This window comes from Erythrolamprus reginae, chromosome 2, assembly GCF_031021105.1.
Source record: "Erythrolamprus reginae isolate rEryReg1 chromosome 2, rEryReg1.hap1, whole genome shotgun sequence".
NCBI lineage: Eukaryota > Metazoa > Chordata > Lepidosauria > Squamata > Dipsadidae > Erythrolamprus > Erythrolamprus reginae.
In genome coordinates, this window is record NC_091951.1 from 201,920,195 (window position 1) to 201,945,616 (window position 25,422).

The 25,422-nt window shown below is 41.1% G+C and overlaps 2 protein-coding genes across 4 annotated transcripts in view; one reads left to right on the forward strand and one right to left on the reverse strand.

Moving 5' to 3' along the window:
* Positions 1-1,769: 1,769 nt before the first annotated feature.
* LOC139161741 (non-structural maintenance of chromosomes element 3 homolog) lies at positions 1,770-10,444 on the reverse strand. Of its 3 annotated transcripts, none has more exons than XM_070741275.1 (11): positions 10,359-10,444; positions 9,842-9,911; positions 8,859-8,966; positions 8,498-8,561; positions 7,876-7,955; positions 7,128-7,222; positions 5,999-6,078; positions 5,874-5,919; positions 5,683-5,745; positions 5,275-5,389; positions 1,770-2,142 (listed from the first exon to the last, which is right to left on the reverse strand). In XM_070741275.1, the coding sequence occupies exons 2-11, from the start codon at positions 9,893-9,895 to the stop codon at positions 2,062-2,064; spliced, it is 786 nt and encodes a 261-aa protein (XP_070597376.1). In that variant the 5' UTR covers positions 9,896-9,911; positions 10,359-10,444; the 3' UTR covers positions 1,770-2,061. The 3 variants fall into 3 exon arrangements, with proteins under 3 accessions (XP_070597376.1, XP_070597379.1, XP_070597378.1); XM_070741278.1 differs by having other exon boundaries at positions 9,828-9,911; positions 10,359-10,426; XM_070741277.1 differs by having other exon boundaries at positions 10,215-10,400.
* Positions 10,445-17,525: 7,081 nt separating this feature from the next.
* Positions 17,526-25,422, forward strand: part of ITIH6 (inter-alpha-trypsin inhibitor heavy chain family member 6) — a 29,690-nt gene continuing 21,793 nt past the window's right edge. Inside the window, exons 1-2 of the mRNA XM_070736810.1 lie at positions 17,526-17,624; positions 21,278-21,313. Of these exons, the coding sequence (XP_070592911.1) occupies positions 17,526-17,624; positions 21,278-21,313 (135 nt within the window). The remainder of the gene's footprint in view (positions 17,625-21,277; positions 21,314-25,422) is intronic.

The following is a 25,422-nucleotide window of genomic DNA, read 5'->3' on the forward strand; positions in this document are numbered from 1 at the left end:
AATATGAACAGATTTCCAGAAAAATTACAGACTACAGGATGACCAGCTGTCTGCAAGTATAAATCCATTCTCTACCATACAATCAGCGCTGAAGAAGGTTCTTGGAGGAGAAGCCAAACATCTTCAGAGAAAATCCAAACAGTCCAGTTTCCTCTTGAAAAAAATCACCTCTGGGATCTCCTCCAAACGCAACTGAAGCAGGGGTGGGTTCCTCCCGTTTCGGATTGGTTCATGCAAACTGGTAGCGACCTGCTGGTGATGTCACAATGATGTCACCAAATCGGATCAGTCAGTGCCGGTTCGTGGGTACCGCCATCTTTTTTATTTTTTTGAATTGTTTTTCTTCTTCTGCGCATAAGCTGAGTTTCCGTCACTATGCATGCAGTTGCCATTTTGTTTTCAGTTCTTTTTTTCTGAATTTCTTCAGGGGGGGTGGGGGGGTTGTACTGTGCATGCTCGCGTGCAAAACGCATACATGTCCAAGAGGCATGGCCATATGTCACGGGAGGAAGTGAACAGGCAGTGAGGTAAGTTGGACCCCACCCTTGAACTCAAGGTATAGATCTGCCAATCTAAGATTATATTTGAGTCCCATCCATCAAATTCTTTAAACAAAGAAGCAAATACAAACAATGCTTCTTAAAAAAAGCCAGAGAGCATAATCCTGGCAACCTTTAAAGCTCCATTTCTTTAGGGAAATTTAAATAAGTACTTATGTTCAGTAGAGGACACAATGGAAACTTTGCCAAGATTATATATAGTGGTACCTCTACTTAAGAACTTAATTCGTTCCATGACCAGGTTCTTAAGTAGAAACGTTCTTAAGTAGAAGCAATTTTTCCCATAGGAATCAATATAAAAGCAAATAATGCATGCAAACCCATTAGGAAAGAAATGAAAGCTCAGAATTTGGGTGGAAGGAGGAGGAGGAAGAAGAGGAGGACAGTCGCTGCCGAAGGAAGGTGAGGTGAATCAAAAAAATCCAAGATTTTAAGGCTTCCAAAAAAAAAGAGGGACTCTGAGGCATAGTTCCCTCTAAGCTGAGCAGTGAGCAATCGCTCACTTAAAAATCATCATCAACTCAGAGTTTTCCAAACCTGCCCAGAAGCCGAGAGGGAAAGAGTGATAGGGAAGGAGAGAGAGAGGAAGAGAGGAAGAGAGAGAAACAGATACAAAAAAAGAGAGGAAGGAAACGAGAAAGAAAAAGAATGGGAGTAAGGAAGAGAGAAAGAAAATCAAAATCTAGTTTGAAACTAGCTCAACTATTTAAGTGGCATTTTGATATTGATAGAGTTGCCCTATTATGAGCTCACTGTTATAGACACACAGTATTTATTTATTTATTTATTTATTATTTCTGTGCCACCCAGTCCCGAAGGGTCTGCCGCTCAGACACTATACTTTTCCGCTCACCCCCCCAAAAAATTAGAGGGAACACTGCTCTGAGGCAATGAGGAGGAGCACACGCGTCCCATATACCCGGCGCAAGGCTGCCTTCCACACACTGCACCAGAGAGAGAAATGGCAGGAAACTGGCCGGGCCTTTATGCCGCTCTCAAATTTCCTGGGAAATTTTTCCGGACTCGGATTCTTAAGTAGAAAATGGTTCAAAGTAGAGGCAAAAAAATCTTGAACACCCGGTTCTTATCTAGAAAAGTTCTTAAGTAGAGATACCACTTATTTTTATTCTGATTAATGAATACAGGACTCTAAAATATATGTCAACTGAAAAAAATGGAAAATAATGCAGAAAAAGTAGCAAAGAAAAATGATTGCAAAAATATTTTTATTTCCAGTGGTATCATCTTATTTCCAGGAAATGCTACTGCTAGTGCTTGAATAATTATCCAGTTTTAGAGAAGAATTTTATCTTCATCACCAAAAAAATGGTCCAGTTTATTCTGGAATCTTTCCTTCACAAACAGGGAACTTGTTAAGCACAGAGCACTTTACATGAAATGAGGCTTTTGTAATCCTATCAAGAATAGTAACAGCAAACGGGCAGTGGTTCTAGCAGTCCTGGAGTTTTTGACAGTTTCTTAAAATTCAACACCACAATATTTATGTCGTTTCCATCGCATTAGCCTCCGCTTCCGCTTCATTGTACTGGCTCATCCAAGATTTAGGATTCTGATTTTGTATCTAATCAAGGAAAATCAAAGGAGTCCAATTAGGAAAACAGAACAAAAAGATATACCAGATTCTCTGCAATACCCTCCCTGAAGCTATCATTCTTACTAAGGAAAAAGAAACTGTATGGACATGATTTAGGCTGTACAGATTTTCCTGCTGTTTATTTTATGTATAACCTTTTCTCAGAAAGTAAAAGGTGGTAGATATTGGGGTTCTCTTCTAATGTTACCAACATTAGCAACAATTGTGTGAGCTGGGCAAGATTGAAAGAGAATAAGATCAAGAAGGAACTTAATCTCAGATCTCCAAGGTCCACATTTTAACCACGGAACTACATTGGCTCTTATCAGAACACTACAGGATCTGTTAAAAGTTAGACATTTTAATGCCCTAAGACTTGTTTCAAGCAAGCATGACTGCCAACTGAAAGCCGAGTACAGTCAAATCTCGTCTTACGAACCTAATTGGTTCCAGGGGGAGGTTCGTAAGACGAAAGGTTCGTAAGACGAAACATTGTTTCCCATAGGAAACAATGTAAAGTCAATTAATCCATGCAACCAAAAAAAACCCCCGCTGCCGCCCGGCTGTCACCTTGTTTTAAAAGGTGACAGCCGGGCGGCGGGGCTTCCCAGCACCCCCCCCAACCCCGAACTTTTGCCGAACTTCCGGGTTTGGGGTTGGGGGTGGGAAGCCCCCCAGCGCGGCTGTGACCTTTTAAAACAGCCGTGCGGCTTCCCAGCTGTCTCCCGAAGCCGAACGCCAAAGCCGAACTTCCGCGTTCGGCGACAGCTGGGAAGCGGCGTGGCTGTTTTAAAAGGTCACAGCCGCGCTGGGGGGGCTTCCCCCCCCAACCCCAAACCCGGAAGTTCGGCAAAAGTTCGGGGTTCGGGGTGGGTGGGAAGCCCCCCAGTGCGGCTGTGACCTTTTAAAACAGCCGCGCGGCTTCCCAGCTGTCTCCCGAAGCCAAACGCCAAAGCCAAACTTCCGCGTTCGGCGTTCGGAGACAGCTGGGAAGCGGCGCGGCTGTTTTAAAAGGTCACAGCCGCGCTGGGGGGCTTCCCACCCCCCCCCGAACCCTGAACCCGGAAGTTCGGCAAAAGTTCGGGGGGGGAAGCCCCCCAGCGCGGCTGTGACCTTTTAAAACAGCCACGCGGCTTCCCAGCTGTCTCCCGAAGTCGAACGTCAAAGCCGTTCGGAGACAGCTGGGAAGCGGTGCGGCTGTTTTAAAAGGTCACAGCCACGCTGGGGGGCTTCCCACCCACCCCCGAACCCCGAACCCGGAAGTTCGGCAAAAGTTCGGGGGGGGAAGCCCCCCAGCGCGGCTGTGACCTTTTAAAACAGCCACGCGGCTTCCCAGCTGTCTCCCGAAGTCGAACGTCAAAGCCGTTCGGAGACAGCTGGGAAGCGGTGCGGCTGTTTTAAAAGGTCACAGCCACGCTGGGGGGCTTCCCACCCACCCCCGAACCCCGAAGTTTGGCAAAAGTTCGGGGGGGGGGAAGCACCCCAGCGCGGCTGTGACCTTTTAAAACAGCCGCGCGGCTTCCCAGCTGTCTCCCGAAGTCAAACGTCAAAGCCGTTCGGAGACAGCTGGGAAGCGGCGCGGCTGTTTTAAAAGGTCACAGCCGGGCTGGGGGGCTTCCCAGCAACCTCCCGAACCGAACCCGGGGTTCAGAAAAATTTTGTCTCTTCTTACGAACTTTTTTCGAGTTACGAACCGGCGTTCGGGAGGCTACTGGGAAGCCCCGCCGCCCGGCTGTCACCTTTTAAAACAGCCGCGCAGCTTCCCAGCTGTCTCTGAACGCCGGTTCGTAGCTCGAAAAAAGTTCATAAGAAGAGGCAAAATTTTTCTGAACCCCGGGTTCGTATCACGAGTTGTTCGTAAGACGAGGGGTTCGTATCTTGAGGTACCACTGTATATTCAGAAAGGAAATCTTAGGTGTTAAAAGTACAGTGATACTTTGTCTTACAAACTTAATTGGTTCCGGGACGAGGTTCTTAAGGTGAAAAGTTTGTAAGACGAAACAATGTTTCCCATAGGAATCAATGGAAAAGCGATTAATGCGTGCAAGCCCAAAATTCACCCCTTTTGCCAGCCGAAGCGCCCGTTTTTGCGCTGCTGAGATTCCCAAGGCTCCCCACCATGGGAAACCCCACCTCCGGACTTCTATGTTTTTGCGATGCTGCAGGGGAATCCCAGCATCGCAAAAACAAGCGCTTCACTGGCAATGGAAGTCCAGAGGTGGGGTTTCTTAGCGAAGGGAGCATCAGTGAAATCGTAGCATCGCAAAAACACCGAAGTTCTTGAAACCCCACCTCCAGACCTCTGTGTTTTTGTGATGCTGCAATTTCACTGAGGCTCCCCTCGCTGGGAAACCCCACCTCCGTAATTCCATTGCCAGTGAAGTGCCCGTTTTTGCGCTGCTGGGATTCCCCTGCAACATCACAAAAACACGGAAGTCTGGAAATGGGGTTTCCCATAGAGAGAAGCCTCAGGAGAATTCCAGCAGTGCAAAAACGGGTGCTTCGCTGGCAATGGAATTACGGAGGTGGGGCATCCCAGCAGCGGTGGTGGATTTGTAAGGTGAAAATAGTTTGTAAGAAGAGGCAAAAAAATCTTAAACCCTGGGTTTGTATCTCGAAAAGGTTGTATGACAAAGCGTTTGTAAGATGAGGTATCACTGTACTTAGAAAATTGCCAATTTCCTGCAAAATCCATAACTTCCATCATACAGTGCTTTGATCCTGCTTCTGATAAAATATTAAAAGAGGAGGAAAAGGACAGTTCCATGTTAAAATGTACAACTGTACAAACCCATTTCTTGATCCAACATATTTGAATTCCACAAACTCAGTTATCCTTAATGCAGAAGTTGAATATTTACTTGTATCCCACCTTTATTATTTTTTTAACAAATAACTTAAGGTAGTGAACATATCCAACACGATTTCCTCCTATTTTTCCTATAACCACCACCCTGGTGAAGTAAGTTGGACTGAGAGAGTGGCTAATCCAAGGTCAGCCAGGTAATTTTCATGGCTAAGATAGGAGTAGAATTCATAATCTCCCGGTTTCTAATCTGGTTCTTTAATCGTTAAATCAAATGTCACCAAGCCCAAGCTTTTCCCCTTTCTAGTCAGTACCTTAGCAACAAACTGTAGGATCTGCTTCTTGGAAGTCTCTTTAAAAGCTCGTGGTCCCCACCTGAACTCAAACTCAGGAGGATCTGTGTGTGGGAGACGTGTATATTCCAGATATCTAAGAAGTGAGAATTATGTGATTGGTGAAAAAAAATCCAGATTATTTAGTAGAATAACTGCTTCAGCTCAAAGATATCATTCCTGCCTTTTGGAAAAAAATAGTTTGAGATTTCCCACTAACCTGTATTCTAATTAATAATACTACCCCAAACCCCTTTCTTAAAAGAGACAGGTGTTAGCCATTAAAAGACAAGCAAAATGTTCTGAATTCCCATCTGTCGTTCCCTGAAACCGATATGATTAATTTCTCTTCCAGTAAGATAGCAAAGGTTTTGCAACCCCCCAACTCACTTTTGCCTCACAAATTCCTCTGTCACCAGCTTTTTCACATCTCCAAATACTTTGTGTTTTCCCCTGGAGGAAAAAAATTATGTTATTGTCCCAAATCTGCTGACAAAGGAGATTTTCTTCCCCGATTCAGCCAACCACACCGGAATATTTGAATTTATCTCTCAGGGCTGCCTTAGAGCAGCCAGTATTACCCACAACAGTCAATATGTAATCTCCTCAGCATTTCCCAAACAGCAGCTGCATGAAGACAAAAGAGAACAGTAAGCATGTGGAACTATCTAAGAAACGGGGTAATTTAAGGAGGAGTGAAACTTACATTCTTTAATCACATTGCCTTTCATGAAGATAAGACTAAGTATTACTATAAGAAGGCCCATCTTGGGAGTGTTCTCATCACTGCAAAAAAAAAAAAGAGATTCTGCTTCTTAATCTGGAAGTGAAGATTTGCAATGTAAAAAAAAACCTGCGATACCAAGTGAAAAACAATTTTTTAAAGCCAAACTTTTAACATTTCAGCCCAAGAACTAATGAAAGAAGATCTGTGGACTTCCCAAAGCAGTGATGGCGAACCTTTTTTTCCTTGGGTGCCGAAAGAGTGTGGGCCTGGGCTATCCACATGGGTGAGTGCCCACATCTATAATTCAATGGATGGGGAGGGCAAAAACAGCTTCCCCCACCCCCCAGAGGCCCTCTGGAGGCTGGAAACGGCTTGTTTCCCAATTTCTGGTGGGCCCAGTAAGCTCATGTTTCGCCCTTCCCAGGCTCCAGAGGCTTCCCTGGAGCCGGGGGAGGGTAAAACCGACTTCTCCCATCTCCCTGGAGGTTCTCTGGAAGCCAAAAATGCCCTCCCAGAGCCTCTGTGCCAGCCAAAAAAATCAGATGGCCAGCACACACATGCACATTGGAGATGAGCTAGGGCAACAGCTCATGTGTCAGCAGACATGGCTCCACGTGCCACCTATGGCACCCATGCCATAGTTTCGCCATCACTGGCCCCAAGCATGGGGATAATACAGAAGAACTCCATTTCCCAAAGAATACAGAATACATGAGGCCACTAGCTGAAATCTCATTGGAGGATGCACTTCCCCAAATGTTTGATGAGACACTGTGAAATTCAGTTATTACAATTCGAGACTCTTTTCAATATGTCAGAAAGGGAGAATGGTTGACTGATAATCATAATTTAATTAATTTAGTACACTTAATTCAATGTATACTTAAATATAAACAAAATGAAATTTAGACCGCTTAAAAACTAAGTGGCCCAGAAAAAGGTTTTTGCTCTCTACATTAGTATCTCAAAATGCAGGAATACAGAAACCTTGTTATGAGAAAAAAGCAATACTATTGCTCATTTCAAAATGAATGAAGATATTTTTATACAAAATTTAGTCAACACAGAAGTAGACAAACACAGGTGTTACATTCCCCCTTTTCCTTACTCATTCACAATCTCCTCTTCCAAAGGAGGAAATTTACTGATCAGGATGTAGGAATGTAACTTTGGGTCAATTTCCACAACTCCCAATCCAAATACCTGAGAAAACAAAAAAGATAAATCAGATTAGAACTCTCTTTCTTGTTCTCTATTATTGTCTGTTCTTTCTAAATGAGAGAAAGCTCATATGCAAGTATAACAAATTTATACGTTTAATAAATAATTAATAAAATTATCATTTTCATGAGTTTTATAAGTTATCTTGTTCATAATAAATTTTTTAACTCTAGATTGTTGACGAAGAGTTCAGCCTGAATTAGTATCCTCAACTGTAAGCCTAGATTAACCAAAATTTAAAAAGTAGAAATATAGTATACGTAATCTATTGAAATTTCTCCATTCATTCAGTTGAAGCCAGAAATACCAGTCATTTGGATGACAAGGGCAAATAATTCCCCAAATTATGAGGTGAGATTTCTCATTGTTTATGGTCAATGGAGTATTTTGGTTTCATTATATCCTACAATGACCTTTTCTACATACTCTTGCAGCATCTTGAAAATTGAAATATAAGTTTTCATGGATCATAGTCAATGCAATAGTGAGTCTTTAGGATAGACAATAATTTTTGTGCTGCAGGATTCCCACTCTAAAAAAAATTTAATTGCTAAATTTCTCTATTAGCTTCTTCATTCAGAAAGTAAGATTTATAGTTTGATCAAATATGCTCAAATTGTCAATGGATTCCTCACTTGTTGAAGAGTCTGGTTGGCTCGTCTGAGGACCTCAGGAAAGAGATCTTTGTAGTCTTTGATGACATATTTTAGAATATCTGTAAAAAAAGACAAATAATGTTGATCTATCAGTTCCTAGAGAACTGGAATGGGAAGAGGCTGATCTAATTTCTGGGATTTCATGGGCTTCTAGTTGGCAACTAGAATTTTGGACTAGATGCACTTTCTTATGTTCTTTTGATGAATGCTACTTATACATACAACATTCTGTGTAATGTTGAACCTAGTCAAAATAAACACAAATAACAATGAGGTTTTTATGGCATACATTCTGACAGAAATTTTTAAAAAACCCAAATAATTTCTAGTACCGATAGATGCTCTTTACTTAGCATTACTAATTGTCATATATTTACCGTCATGCTTGGTGGCTCTCAAAAGACCTTTCCAAAAAACTGCATTAAAGTTGGGGGAAAGAGGCTCACCAAAATATCAGTAATAAAAATCCTCCCATTCTTGGAAAAACTCAATCTTAGAACAGAAATGATTGAAAACAGAGCACATGCAAATATCCATATTCCAACCCTGGAAAATGAATCCAAATCCCCTGGATGAAATAAAAAAAAAAATCCATGCTTACCTGTGCGTTTAATAGGAATTTTCTTCTGATCTTTGATCAAAAGGAATTGCACTAGTTCATTTACCTATGCAGAAAATATTAAAAATGTTGCAGGAAGATTTGTGCATGTGGTACAGTTCCATCAGTACAGAACTAATCTAAGTTTCCTATAAATATTGTCTTCATGGTGCTGGGGCATGCTTCAGTGTCCCTAAACATTCGATAACTTTAAAAAAATCTCTAGGTCAGGAAAGCTGCAACAATGTAAATAACTATTACAGATGATAAAATGTGTACTTATTTATTTTAAAACATAGCATACATCTTTGGTTAAAGCCAGTCATAACAAGAAGCCCTCAAAAATGCATAAAAAGTGACTCACTTTATGTTCCACTTCAGAAGGGGAATGTTGCTCCAAATTACGCTGCGCCTGACTTAGCGTCTCAGTCTGACTGAAAGTTACTTCTTCATCAACTTCCATATGCCGTACCTAGACAAAAGCAAATGGGTGATTCGTGAAAGATTAGTTCTGTTTCTGGGGCTTTGCATTTCCATGCTAAACCCATGTTCCTATGTATATTTGTCTGTAAGTAAATCTCACGGAAAACAGTAGAATTTACTTCTAGATAAATATGCACAAGGTGGAAATGAAGTAGATAGTTTCACAAGGGGAGATTTAATAATGATAAGTATAAAATAGTAAACAGACCAGTCTAAGCCAGATTTGCCAAGAACTTCCTTCAGAAGCTCCTTCAAGCACCACTGCACCTTTTGTCTTATTGCATGAAAAAAATGGCAAAACAACAACATGAATTTATTATATTTCCCTCATATTTCATTTGATACGGGCATGGCAGACCACAGATTCCTATCACAACATGTGAAAAAAGGCATGGCTGTTTATATTAATAAAATAAAGGTTTAAGAACATACACTGCTCAAAAAAATAAAGGGAACACTCAAATAACACATTCTAGATATGAATGAATGAAATACTTTCTTCTGTACAAAGTTGAATGTGCACAACAGCATGTGAAATTGATTGTCAATCAGCGTTGCTTCCTAAGTGGACAGTTTGATTTCACAGAAGTTTGATTTATTTGGAGTTACATTGTGTTGTTTAAGTGTTCCCTTTATTTTTTTTGCGCAGTGTATATTTATGCAATTCAAGGTGTCACAAACATTTTGTGCTATTCTAATCACATCCAGGTATGGGAAAGATGATAGTAAAATTAGCTATTTTTGAAATATCACATTATGTGTCCTGTTCCCTTTTTTAATAATAACGGGGGGAAATCACCAATTCTGAACGTTAGTTATAAGCTAGCCTTTCCCAAGAGGGGTATCCTACCCTTACTGGCATACCCTTGAAGAGCCAGCTCCTCTGCTGCCACCGCCACTACGCCTGGGTTGAGACATAGCTTTGAAAGGAGACCTGAATGGAACAAGAAAATAAAATTATTATAGCTCATATCCAGCCTCTGAAGATGCAGCAATTGTCTATATACAGGTGACCAGCAAGTAGCCTCTTCTAATTGTAAATAAAAGGAAGGTTTCCAAGATCCTAAAACTAGCAGCTCCACAAGAGGGTCTCTTCCCAGTATCCAACAATTAAACTCCAACATGTTTATTCTGGTGAGCACTGGACTAAATTTCTACCCAGGGACAGTTCTGTGCCAATCCAAATAGTCCCCATATTCTCATGGCTCCCATAGTCCCAGTTTTTACGTTGACTTACGCCTTTAGCCGACACGCAGCAGGTAGCAATAAGTACTGTACTTATTAAAGTGCCACTCTTGGCTTTCCAACCCAAAAAGACGACTCGGTTCTGCGCGCACCAGCAACACCTCCAGGCACCAAGTTTAATTCTCGACACACTTACTCAGTCCGCCTTTTTCCCTCTTGTTAGAAAAAGGTTCCGCCCGCGGCCTCACTGCACATGCGCTTCTCTTTCCGCCCGGCCGGTAGAACTTTGCTACGGCGCAGGCGCGTCATTGTGAACTCCTTTCTCCACTTGGCGGAGTGTTCTCCTTGAGCGCCGCTTAGCAACGCTGACGGGTAGCCAGTGTTGTTCGGTTCAACCTTCTCCAATGACACGTGGGGGGGGGGGCTGCTTGCGGAGGAGGGAGGGAGGCCATCGGGAGCTGCCAACAAAGAGATAATAGAAACCGCGACATCTTTGCTGCTGTCTAGGGTTGGCGTGATATTTGCAGCCTGAATAGGGCGGCCCTGTCTTTGGTTTATTTGAAGACTGCAAGATTTAGGCTTCCCCATTATTGCAGATCGGGAATTCTGGGAGTTGTAGTTCGTTGTAGAGAAAATGCTCCTATTTCTTCCAGCCATCAGAGATCGTGTCCGACCCATCGTGACCCCATGGACAATGTTTCTCCAGGCCTTCCTGTCCTCTGCCATCCCCCGGAGTCCATTTAAGCTCACGCCTATTGCCTTAAGTGACTCCATCCATCCACTTCGTTCTCTGTTGCCCCCTCCTTCTTTTGCCCTCCATCTTTCCCAGCATTAGGACATCATAATTTTATTCTAGCATGAACATAGGGTGGATTTCAAGAAATTAATCAGATCCATCGAACATTGTTTCAATCACACCCCCAGCACCATGGTTAGGAATAAAGAAAGGTGCTGTGTTTGAGTGGCATGCATATGTGTTGATTGAACTGCTTGTCCTGTGGGTTTTATCATCAGGGTTTTTGTTGTTTTAATATTTAATATTTGACTTATTTTATTATTGTAATGTATTTTTATATTTAGTAAGCTGCCCTGAGTCCCATTGCGGTTAGGTGGCATAGAAGTAGAATGAATGAATGAATAAATAAATAAACAAACAAATAATAAATAAATACATGGAAAAGAATCATAGTTTATTTTCCACATAAAAAGCACTAGCTTCCCATAGTTATTGCCTCGTAATGGGAAACTTGTTGCAAATAGTTGCATATAAATATAAATAAAAATAAACTGCAACCTTAACATGGTATGTCAGCAACCTTAAAAATCCAAAAATCCAAAAAATGGTTGACAAAAATGATCAGCCAATCACAAAACACTGAAGTGCTACGTGTTTTCGCTTTAAAAAAAAGAAGATAAAGTGAAACTTGATTTTGACTTATTTTCATTTTCCTGTACTGGAACACAAAATTTTAAAATAACATGTCCTAGGACAGATATTGTTGTTCTGCCTCCACCACAGCAACGTTCTGGAACTTGGACCAAATTCTCTTCATTTAAGCAAGACTTTCTTTTACTAAGGAAAATCTGAGTTTTATGAATACCTTCCTTTTGACTTGTAACCCTCCTGCTAACCTATTGCTAAGTTATGAAGAATGCAGAAATTGCTATTGTGGCTGGAGATAATTCTCCCATTTAAGCAGGGCTTTTGCCATCACCTGGTAGGAGCTAGAAACTACTGGTTTTTATGTTGATAAGAGTTGTGATACTGTTCAACTACCGATTTCTGCACATATTTAAAAAGTACTATGGCAACCTAACAACACAGAAACAGACCATGATGGATATGGTTTTCATTTAAAAACCTCGGGCTCGGTATTGTATATTAAGATGTTATCTAGTCCTACTTGGTTTCCAGGGCCAGCATTGGCAGAACAGTGAAGGATGTGGCCTTTGGCAGAAAGATTAGAGGCTAGTGACTCTCTGGAAAAAAAAAGAATGAAAGAAATCACTGTTTGAGGTATGGAAACCAGAATAGTTTAAAGGAAATGGCAGTTTAACAAACCAACCAATCAGCCTTAAAAGGGTAATAATTGCTACAGTTGCTCTGTTCATTTTTCATTCTATAAATTACTTTTAAGCAAATTGATTTTCCCCCCCTGCTGATTGTTGTTCTATTCCTGTTTTGACTGCTTTTAACCCCATTTTGACAGTTAACTGTTTATGATGTTTGCTTATATTTAAAGAGGTAAGCAGTGGGGTACCACAAGGATCAGTCATAGGCCCACTACTCTTTAACATATTAATCAACGACCTAGATGAGGGAATAGAGGAGGAATTAATTAAATTCGCAAACAATACCAAGCTGGCGGGAGTGGCCAATACCTCAGAGGATAGGCTAAGAATACAGAAAGTTCTTGAAAGACTTGTACAGTGGTCTCAAAAAATGAAGTTCAACCTAGAGAAAAGTAAAATCCTACACCTAGGTAAGAAAAACTTTGATTAATTACTTTTTTCTTGGGTGGCTCAAGGCCAGGCAGAACACAATCTAAGACTAAGGAGGTAATAATGCCACTCTACAATGCCCAAGTCAGACCACACCTGGAGTACTGTATTCAATTTTAGGCTCCACACTGCAAAAAAGACATTGAAACTCTGGAAAAAGTACAGAAGAGAGCAACCAGAATGATAAAGGAACTGGAAACTAAAATATATGAGGAAAGATTGTAGGAACTGGGCATGGATAGTCTAGTGAAGAGGAGAGCTAGGGAGACATGATAGCAGTATACAGGTACTTGAGGGGTTGCCATGTAGAAGAGGGGATCATACTGTTTTCCAGGATATCAGAGGGCCTGACCAGAAGCAATGGACGGAAGCTGACCAAGGAAAGATTTAACCTGGAAATAAGGAAGAAATTTATGATGGTGAGTGCGATCAACCAGTGGAATGGCCTGCCCGCAAAGGTTGTGAACACCCCAACACTGGACACCTTCAAGAGAAGACCGGACTGCCATATGTCTGGGCTGGTATAGAGTCCCCTGCACCAGCAAAAGGTTGGACTAGAAGACCCACAGGGTTCCTTCCAACACAAACCATTAAAAAAAACAACCCAGCAAGTTATATTTTTGCTAACTGGACTGAGTGGCTTACTCTAAACTAGATACATGAATTCACTGGAAGCATGCTGAGTACTAACAAAATTGAATAATACTCAGTTATTTTTGAGAGCAAATACATACTCAGAATATATTGAAGTTGCACAAAAAGACACACATGCAGCAAATACAGATTGCCATAGCAGGCAGAATAAATATTGGAGAGAATATCTTTCTCAGTGCCATATCTCTCAATATGAAAAGATGCAGAAGCCAGTCAGGCATGGACCGCATGGTTGTATAAGTGTAATGGTCCTTTACTAGAAGCCTTTTATTTTGAGTCAACTCTACCTTTTTGGTGAGCCATCTGTCAGCCATTTTATATGGTCTCAAATCTGAGCGGCCTCGCAACGTCACGCTTACAGGCTGATGATCGCTATCATCACTAAAGTGTACTGTGACCTCCGAGAAGGGGTTGATTTTATCCCTAGACACACAAAAGAGATCCAGCACACCGCTTGAATGGGGCAAGTGGTATGTATAAAGATATGAGTATCCTTCCAACATTTAAAGGGGCGTACATCAGGGGCCTTTCATCCCCTGTCCAATTGTCTTTCCTTTCTCTCACTTATCATATATATTCTCTTCCTTTCATATATCCTCTCCTCTAAGTTCACTTTACCCTTATATATATTACTACATGTCTATTTTTCTTCCTATGTATTTGTGTATTGGACAAATAAATAAATAAATAAATAAATAAAATGGATTACTGGAATAAATCTATGGATTGCTTGCTTAATGCTACTGAATCACCATAAGCTCTATTTTCAGATGGCTAAGGAAGATCCATGTCCTGAAACAGAAAATACCATTAGTGAGGAAGTAATTGAAAGGTGGAGAGTAGAGAGAGAGAGAGAGAGCAAGATTTCCCACCATTTAGTTCAACAATTAGTTTCTTATATGCTGCAGCAACACTATAAAATATAACATGACTTCTGTGCCAGCTTAGTGCAGTAATTTGTATTTCCAAGAATGATATGAATGCAGTCCCTCTGAATGTTACCCAGTTTCTCCACAGACCCTACACTAACTCTTTATCCCTTATTTATTATATTTATTATTTGTTATTTTGATTACTAGGCTGCCCTTCTCCGGAGACTCAGGGAGGCTTACAACATCTTGCCAAGGTATTCTGAGTTTAAAAAGCTAAAGCACTTAGATTTTTCTTTCCTATCATCCATCTGCATTGTTGCTCTTGAAAGTGAGATTTTTCAAAATTATTCCGGTGATAAAAAAAAAAAAAGGTCAACAACTCAATCCTGACCAGCTCAAGGTTGATTCAGCAATCAATCCACCTGAGATTGGTAAAATGGTGACCCAGATTGCTGGGGGAAATATGCTGACTCTGTAAATTTCTGCTGCAAAAGCGGTATATAAGTCTAAGTGCTATTGCTATGTCAATAATAAATCTCCTTGCCTTGGGAATCAAAGAGGGTTGATTTTTATTATTTTTTAAATTTTACAGGCACACATGCATATGGGAGGAAAATGGAAGGCAAGTCTTTTTTTTCTGAGCTAAATGTCACATCATCCTGAATAGGATTTTTCTTTCAAATAAAAACTATATATTATATGTCCTTGAAAGGTACAGGGCATTTATATATAATCTGCTTGTGCACAATTGGGATGGGATGTTTGTGGCTCTCATCTGGTTTTAAGATTTGGCACAATTACTTCAAAAGGAAGTACAGCAGACATTTGAGTAGAAACGTAGTCAGCTATTATAAGAAATAAGCTTTAGTCCTGCAGCGACGTTGTGCATGGAGTTGCAATGGGTCGGACACAACTTCACAACAACAACAACCTAAATAAATCTTTCTTTTCCCACCAAATATCTGGGCCCACATTTTGCTGAATTCCCCATGAGTTTCAGGTGTATTCGGTGCAAATTGCTGGTGTAATTTTTGATCTTGAAGTATTTCATGCAATGAAAATTCTTCTATTAAATGTTTTTTAAATTGCTATATAATTCATAGAATAGTCAGCTAATTATATATTCTTAGCCGGAGAGGGGGGGAAATTGTCATCCTGCAAAATTCACATGATACCAAATCCAGCAGGAAATCTGAGTCTCCGAGTCTTTGGAGAGGGGCAGCATATAAGTCCAATGAAAGAAAGAAAGAAAGAAAGAAAAAATAAATAAATAAATAAATAAATAAATAAATAACATTGCACAGCTCTCATTCAGGTCACAGAACAGTTGTACCCAAATGAATGATCACAAGTTTTTTATACATAGGATTCCAAATTCAAGACTACTATACCTGAGCTTCCCAATTCCAGACAATCAGAAAATAAAGAAATAGTGAATGACATTTTCAACTCCTCAAATTTTTTGCAGCCTAACTATCCATCATCTTTTTGGTATAGAGGACAAAACCACTCATCTCTTGCTATGGTTGTACTAATTTCTTTACTTGAGCTCTGTTCCTGAATCCTATTATGAAAGTTTCATTGCAGACAACAGCTTTTTTAATTGTCAGGAAATACATGAATATGTAGTAGGAAGATTCAGTAAGAGATCTGGTATTCAGAATTTTGATTTTCTTTAAGCATTTGTGTGTGCAAAACAACCAGCAGAGCACAAACAGGGAATGATTACTTTCTGGGGTGGATGTGGGTGAAGCTTTGAAGTGGTCAAGACAAGTATGTGGAAATTGAAACACATAATGAACTTCCCACTGGTATGAAAATATTTCTTGGAAAAATTCCCTGTCAATAAACTACATAAACACACAACTGGGAGACCTTTTGTAGCTGGCAGTTTGGAGGGAAACTGCAAAACTAAAAGAGGACACAGTACCAAAGAAGGCTTACTTCTAAAACAGTTAAGATGCTGAAGATCAATTATAACGGAACACTTTTTTCCCAAGGTAATAAACCTGCTCAAAGGGAATTGAAAAAAAAGGCTGCAAACCGGTTTACAAATTGGTTAGAAAATGGAGGCAAGAGAATGTGCCTGGACAGGAACCATTTCTGTACCAGAATAGAGTTAGTTTGCTATTAGTTCTTTTGAAAATATCCTGGGAATAAATACCCATTATGTATTTGTAGCAAATCTGTACAATTTTTGTTGGTCTAATTAAAGAATAGGGGTTTTTTGCTCTCACGGTCAACGCCACTATCTATGTTTAGCAACCTATGCTGTATTTGTAAAGGGAGAAAGAATGAATGTGAGAGGGCTTAATTTATGACATACTGTACTGTGGCTGAGATTGCTAGTTAATATAAGTTTGTTTACTAAGTGATAGTACAGGAGTACAGATCATAGTTTACAAAGCAGCTAAGGACTGCGTTTGTAAGCTGCCCTGAATTATCCTGTGGTAAGATGGGTGGTCAATAAATTTAATAAATAAATAAACAGCCTAAACCAAATACCGTACCAAGCAAGGATATGTTTAAAGCAGTCCATGAGAATTTTACAAACACCGGCAGAAGAATATTAATGAGGCATCAGGACTGAAGTGAAGGAATCATTTGTAAGAAATAAGTAGCTTTTAGAGGGGGAGAAATCCAGGAGAGGATTTGAATTCTTGATATTTGCAAGCCAATGTGCTTGTTTATCCTACAGTTTGGGTAGTAGAAAGAGAAATATTTTTCTTTTACCACTGTGAAGGAGGTGTCTTTTTTGAGAAGTAGGAGGATTAAACCAGGACCTAAAGAAGCTTAAACTGGGTAAGTTCACTAAGATCCCACAACTCAGGAAATGTCTCCTTTTCTGGTTTGTGCAAACAAACATACACATACACACTGAACTAGGGACTTTTCTGTTCTCGAACCAGTCCTTGGCATATTTCTGGCTTCTCCTGTCAAAGGACTGTGGAGCAGGTACACTTTGGAACCAACGGTGATAACTTTGCAATGACCTTCTCCTGTCTCCTTGCCTATCTGGGTCTATTTATGCAACATATTTGTGGATTTGTGAAGTCCTCACCAAGTGTGGAAAACAGGACAGACACAGGCTCTTCAGAAGATTTTGTTTTCATTTCATCTTATGGAGTAGCAAGCGAAACTGGCCACCCTCCAGTCTTGCATGCATGGACAATCAAGGCTTGTATCAGGATGAATGCTACATTTATAGATCCCTTGAAAAAAAAAAACCCCAAGAAGAAACCTGAGGTTCAAAAGTAGGAAGGAAAGAGATGCCAAGGAGGCGTTCTCATCTGGACCGCTTTCCGCAAAGACGAAGCAAAACTTTCCTGCCAGCCATGGACCAGCTCCGGAGATCTCTCGTCTTTCTCCTTCAGATTCTAGCACCTTTAAGCATTGTAGGACATCCTCCTCCAATACAGGTACCTTCCCATGAGGTAAGTCCAGGCAAAGGGGTGAACAAATGTTAAGCCCCAAAGGATGCCTTGATATTGCTGTGCTGTTTTTGTAGCATTTCCCCCACCACCACCCCATCCTTTTTGTTTGTTTGTTTAGCAAGTGCAAATGGTGGTGGGAGAAATAAGGTCACCGGAGGCAGCAATGCTCAGTGGTTCTTCAACCACCGTGAAATCCTGAGTTTTGCTCCTAACTTTTGTAGAAAGCGATGGGAACGAATGGCTGGAGAAAGGAGAAATCTAGCCGTGTTCTGCAATAACTTGCCAAGGATTCTACAGTAAAAGCATTGATGGAAAATAGCAGGTGGATGTGTCTTTGCAGAACTCAGAGGGCGAAGCACAGAGGAGTTATAGAGAATGCTTCATGAGCACAAGGGAAGGACAGACAGCCCCTCAGCAAATTGAGGGTAGTTAGGCATGATATAGGAATAATAAGAGCCTTTTGATTCATCTGGATAGAGTATTCTGAATTACTTCAAAACATTTTTTTAACCCTCAGAAGCAAATAAATCCTTGACTTATTTAACAGGATTTTTTTTTTTAAATGCCACTTTTAATAAAGCCATTTCCATAGTTTCAGAGGTGTTTTTGCTTCTGTTCTATTTCTTCTGCTGGGAAGCCTATCATTTTAGATCTCCATTCCACCCAGGAATTATATACTGCACAAAAAAATAAAAGGAACACCCAAATAACACATCCTAGATCTGAATGAATGAAATATTCTCATTGAATACTTTGTTCTGTAGAAAGTTGAATGCGCACAACAGCATGTGAAATTGATTGTCAATCAGTGTTGCTTCCTAATCCTAAATGGACAGTTTGATTTCACAGAAGTTTGATTTACTTGGAGTTATATTGTGTTGTTTAAGTGTTCCCTTTATTTTTTTGAGCAGTGTATTTCCTGTGAAATTACACTAGAGGTAAGATATAGATTGTTGAAGATGTGGCCCGCTTACTTCAATGGAACAATACCAGCCATAGAAGCAGTTTATTAGGGGCTGCTTGGACCATTCCTTATTAAACTGGATCTTCATGGTTGTCAATAGGGCAGAGAGACCCAATTTTGCTGAGTTCCAAGCAGTCGCTGCTGTGATGGCTTGGTTCGGTTCCAATCTATGGCAGCTGCAGCTCACTGACATCCAAGGTTTAAGGGACCCAAGCCCACAGCAGGTGCAGTCTATGAATAGCAATATCTGGTACTACTGTAAAACCATTTGAACAATAAAAGGCAAAGGATATCATGAAACAGAATAATATAGTATTGAAAAAAAGGTCACGTACTAATATTCAACACAGGTGTAATAATTCTGTGGGAAGCATGAAAGCACATGGTCAATTTTTGAATTTCTCCCTCCAGGAAAAGAAAGAAATTTATTATCCACTGTATGTATGTATGTATGTATGTATGTATGTATGTATGTATGTATGTATGTATGTATGTATGTTTGTATCTATCTATCTATCTATCTATCTATCTATCTATCTATCTATCTATCTATCTATCTATCTATCTATCTATGTTAAAGGGTTAAATAAAGTTCAGGAGGGAAGTGTTTTTAATAGGAAAGAAAACACAAGAACAAGGGGGCACAATCTGAGGTTAATTGGGGGAAAGATCAGAAGCTATGTGAGAAAATATTATTTTACTGAAAGAGTAGTAGATGCTTGGAACAAACTTCCAAAAATCCACAGTAACTGAATTTAAACATGCCTGGGATAAGCATATATCCATACTAAGATAAAATACAGGAAATAGTATAAGGGCAGACTAGATGAACCATGAGGTCTTTTTCTGCTGTCAATCTTCTATGTCTCTCTCTCTCTCTCTCTCTGAGTTCGGGTTTTGCCCCATGTAATATTTTGAGTGTCTATGCGACGTTTCGGTGAAATCACATTCACCATCATCAGGCTGAAGTTTTAAGCTTCATGCTGTTGTAAATATTTCCATATTTACAACAGCACGAACCTTAAAACTTCAGCCTGATGATGGTGAATGTGATTTCACCGAAACGTCGCATAGACACTTAAAATATTACACGGGGCAAAACCCGAACTCAGAACAATCTACATACATATACCCGTGAAAACCTACGAAAACATATATATATATATACAGTGATCTCTCGATTAGCGCGGGGGTTACGTTCCAAGACCTCCCGCGCTAATCGATTTCCGCGTTATAGTGGTGCGGAAGTAAAAAACACCATCTACGCATGCGCGCCATTTTTTTTCATGGCCGCACATGCGCAGATGGTGGAGTTTGCGTGTGGGCGGCGGGGAAGACCAAGGGAAGGTTCCTTCAGCCGCCCAACAGCTGATCTGCTCCGCAGCGCGGAAGCAGCGAGGAGCCGAAGATGGGGTAAAGGCAAAGGGGAAACCCCATCTTCGGCTCCTCGCTGCTGCCGCGCTGCGGAGCGGATCAGGTGTTGGGCGGCTGAAGGAACCTTCCCTTGGTCTTCCCGCCGCCCAGGCAAAGGGGAAACCCCAAGATCGCTTGCCGCTTGCCGCTTGCCGTATTGCAGCTTGGAGCCTTGCTTCGCCTCCTTCGCTGCAATACGGCAAGCGGCAAGCGATCTTGGGGTTTCCCCTTTGCCTGGGCGGCGCTGGGGCCATGAGGAGCCGCTCATCTAGGGGGGCGTGGACCGGCAAGGTGCCCTCCGCTCTCTCTCTTTCTCTCCCTGTTACCGGTGTGGTATAAGAGAGAGAAAGAAAGAGAAAGGAGGGCGACTTGCCAGTCCACGCCCCCCTGGATGAGCGGCCCCGCATGGCCCCAGCGCCGGACTCCGCCGTTGCCTCCGCCCTTGTTTGGCTCTGCAGCTGAGAGGCCACGTCCACCCCCTCCTCGGTGTCCCCGGCACCCAGCGTCCCCACGCCGCCTCCACCTCCCGGTAATGCGCCCGACCTCTGCCTCTCTCTTTCTCTCTCATATACCACGCCGGCAACAGGGAGAGAAAGAGAGAGAGAACTAGCGCGGACTTATAGAAACATAGAAACATAGAAACATAGAAGACTGATTATTATTTTGATTATTTTATTATTAATTATTTTTTAATTAATATTTTTTGAAAAACCGCGTTGCAGCGTTTCGCGCTAATCGAGACCGTGCTAATCGAGGGATCACTGTATATATATATATATATATATATATATATGTTAAATATATATATATATATAATCATTTGATTTCTATAGTTACCTATAGTGATGGGCAAACCCAACGGTGTTCGGGTTCGGCAAGTTCGGATGAACTTTACGCAAAATTCAGCCGAATCTGAACCGAACCCGAACTCGAACCCGAACGGGGAATCCCTCCCACGAAGAGATTCTGGGGTGGAGCTTTGACGTCACCGGCAGGTTGCTAAGGATGCCAAGGTGATCACTTCCTGGATTCCATACTGACAAAGGGAGGGAGGAAGGGAAGGAAGGAAGGAAGATAGGAAGGAAGGAAGATAGGAAGGAAGGAAGGATGGATGCTGGGTATGGTAGGAAGTATCAAGAGAGAACTAAGAAGAAAAACAAAAGGCCATGTATTACCAACTTTGGCCTCTGGAAATCACTCAGCAATATCCCTCCATCTGGAATATTTCAAAGCCACATTATGTGAAAGAAAACCACTATTTTGTTTTCTTCTGCAGAGGTCTATACGTCAGGTGAAAGCTCCTCAAAGCAAGGTAAGCAATCTGCTGATTTACCAGTTGATTTTATTAACATTTTTTCATCACTAATCTGGTAGGGGAGATTTTACTGCTGTTTCATCAAAATCTAGGGAGAGTCCTTTAGCTTGTGCTTATAAACAGGGTAAAGTTGGAACTTTACAGAGCAATTCTATATATATTCCTTAACTATCCTGTTGAGATACTTAGTGGGGCTTGTTGCCCAGCTTCCTCATCCACTGTAGACCGGTAGCATGAATATCAGCTGGATATTACACAGAATCCAAAGTAACAAGGACTTTTTATGAGGGGAATAGAATTAGCAAAAACCAGTGCTAACATTCAAAAACATTTTTTTAATCTCAAGTTCAATTAATTAAACCCATACCTAGGCCATATGCAGAATACACTGTATCTTTTGGAGTATAAGACTCACTGGAATATAAAATGCACCTAGATTTTAGAGGTGGAAAACAAGAAAAAGGTATTCTGAACCAAATGGTGGAGTAATATATTATTTAATAAAATACCAGTGTTGCCGAATATTTTTTACAATCACATACACTTTTTACAACCTTGACAGCTTTAAGACTTGCGGACTTCAATTCCCACAATTCCTTCTCCAGTCATGCTAGATGGGATAATTAGAAGGCAAAAACAGCCCCATTTTTGTGAAAAATGGGCCTTTCGCCAGGTTTTTGGTGGGTTTTTTTGCAAAAATTGGGCGAGCAAAGGGTCTGGAAAGCCTGTAGGGAGTTCCTGGGTATTGGGGAATAGCAAAAATGCCGAGTTTTGCACGTTTTTTCACAAAAATGAAGGCATTTTTGCCTTCTCCCAGTCCCCAGGAGTTGCCTGCAGACTCCCCAGACCCTTTGCCCACTCCATTTTTATGAAAAAATGGGCGAAAAACAGCTCATTTTTGGCAAAAACAGGGGGATTTTTGCCATTTCCCCAGCACCCAAGAGCTCTCTGCAGGCAGGAGGCGGGGCTTCGGGACAGCAAAAAAAATGGCTGCATTTGGTGTATAAGACACACTGACATTTCCACCCTTTTTTAGGGGCGGGGGGAAAGGTGCATTTATACTCCAAAAAATATGGTACATACCTGCTGTTCCCACAAAATAATTGATGAACAATAGACAGGTTACAACAACCAAAATCACACTAACTGGGTTATTCTGGGAAGACAGGGTACACATTCCCTCAGAAAGAGCCCAGTGTTTCATCAGGTCTCGAATCTTGACAACTTTAAGACTTGTGGATTTCAATTCCCAGAGCTTTGCTGGCTGAGGAACTCTGGGAGTTGAAGTCCACAAGTCTTAAAGTTGCCAAGATTAGAGCCATAGAACACAAGGCTTCCTTCCATATTATTTTTTCTGCCCTAGTCAAGCTGGTGGGCAGTCAGATGTTTGGCCTGGTATCTACAACTAATCAGATTTAGAAGTTACCCTCTATGCTGCACAGCCTGGGCCATAATTCCCTCTAAGCTGAGCAGTGAGCAATCGCTCACTTAAAAATCATCATCAACTCAGAGTTTTCCAAACCTGCCCAGAAGCCGAGAGGGAAAGAGTGAGAGGGAAGGAGAGAGAGAGGAAGAGAGAAAGAGAGAGAAACAGATAGAAAAAAGAAAGGAAGGAAAAGAGAAAGAAAAAGAATGGTAGTAAGGAAGAGAGAAAGAAAATCAAAATCTAGTTTGAAACTAGCTCAACTATTTAAGTGGCATTTTGATATTGATAGAGTTGCCCTATTATGAGCTCACTGTTATAGACACACAGTACAGTATTTTATTTTGAAATTCTCTGAGGCAAAACAGGGTGGGTTTTTTGTTTGTTTGTTTGTTTGTTTGTTTGTTTGTTCGTTCGTTCGTTCATTTATTTATTTATTTATTATTTCTGTGCCGCCCAGTCCCAAAGGGACTGCTGCTCAGACACTATACTTTTCAGCCCACCCCCCAAAAAAATTAGAGGGAACACTGGCCTGGGCAGTGAATTCTAAAAGAGAAAGGTTTTCTTTTTCCATTATTCTTTCTCTAGCTCTTTTTCTTGGAGGATCTAAATAGGCAAAACACCTTAACTGACTGCAATTACACAGATTATCTTCATACAACTAAGCAAGGTAACTTTAAATCTGTGTCACTCTGTCCCAAGCATTGCTGTCATTGACCCAATTAAGCACGTTGTGGGAGCAGAGCATATGGGTGGGAATGTTCCCTTTGTTTAAGTGGATTTCTGAAGGGGATAAGAAAGAATAAAGAAAAATGGGGATCTTTAAAGTAATCTTTCCCTCCATGTTTGTGGCAAGACTTAACTGCTCAATATGTGAGTATCCAATTTTGAAAGTGAACTGGATCATCAGTAATCAATTCATATGGCAATCAGTCTATTTTCACAATATATAAACATAGAAGACTGACAGCAGAAAAAGACCTCATGGTCCATCTAGTCTGCCCTTATACTATTTCCTGTATTTTATCTTAGAATGGATATATGTTTATCCCAGGCATGTTTAAATTCAGTTTAAACAATTCTTCTTTTTTTTACTTTTTAATTTTTTTTTATACACACAAAGACATTACAACCAAAATAAGTACAAGTAAATAAAAACAAATGAACAGATAAACAAATAAACATAACAGTGAACAAAACAAAACCTATAAATAAAACATTTGGGGAAAATAGTTTCCCCACTCTTTTAGAATGTTCAATCGGAGAATTTTTCCTCATAACTTGTTATTCTTTTGTTAACGTATTGCTTTGCGTTACTTTTTCCCTTTTTTAAAAAAAAAATTGTCTTATGAAAATTTATAATTTTTTTATTTTATCGCTGTCCTTTCCTCTAGCCCAGTGTTTCCCAACCTTGGCAACTTGAAGATATCTGGACTTCGATTCCCAGAATTCCCCAGCTAGCATTCACTGGCTGGGGAATTCTGGGAGTTGAAGTCCAAATATCTTCAAGTGGCCAAGGTTGGGAAACACTGCTGTAGCCAGTAATAAAAATTTCCCCATATCTTATAATATTCTGAATCTTCTAATTTTTTCGACATCCTGTCCATCTCTGCACAATGTAACAATTCTTCATCCACACTACATTTTATACCAAACTCTGGAATGTCTTCCAATCAAGAATTAAAACAATTGTAATAAAACGATATAAAACCACATTAGAACTATTCAAACCATAAACATTAAAAACAAAAAACAAGTTATGCTCCTAGCATGCTGTCACCTCAACCTATCCTAGCACCTGGGCTTCAAACCAGGGCTTCAGGGCTTTTCAGAAAGCTAGGAAAGTAGAGGCCTGTTCAAGGGGCAAGAGTGTTTCACAGGGCAGAGACGGCTACAGAAAAGGCATACTTTCTAGCTTCCATAAGGTGGCAATATTTAAGGGACAGGACTAGAAGCGTGATTCCTGTCTAATCTGGTGGTATTGCAGAGCTGGGTTTCTCATGGTTCAGAATCGGTAGTAACATGGCGGCCTGAGTCGCTAGAAACAGCAGCGATACAGGCCTGCTACACCCCCGAACTGGCTCTCTCACCGGCACCATAGGAGGCGTCATCTTGTTTTTTGCATCTGTGCATGCGTAGAACCTGGTTATTAAGCACTGTGCATGTACGTGCCCCTGTGCAGTGCGTAATGGAGTGAACCGGCAGTGAAGAAAAGAGGAACCGACCCCTGTATAACTGGGTGGGTGTCCTTAGAGAAAGGTGATTCCACAGGTAACCTGGTATTTCAGGATACTGCTGTATTCAGTAGAACTGGGACTCTGCATATAAACAAGCTGAGGGGCCTTAGAGTTGCTTCTGTGATTCTCCACCTAGTCTTGCAATGATTTAGATAATTGCTCTCAAATTTCATGCTATCTCCAAGATCGCCTTCTGCTGCACAAATCCCAGTGACCAGTGAGGTCCCACAGAGTTGGCCTCCTTAGGCTCCCGTCGACCAAACAGTGGCAGCTGGCGGGACCCAGGGGAAGAGCCTTCTCTGTGGGAGCCCCGACACTCTGGAATCAGCTCCCCCCCCCCAAAGATTCACACTGCCCCCACCTTCCTCGCCTTCCGAAAGAGCTTAAAAACTCATCTTTGCCGCCAGGCTTGGGACTTTTAGATCTTTCCCCCTGACCAATGAATG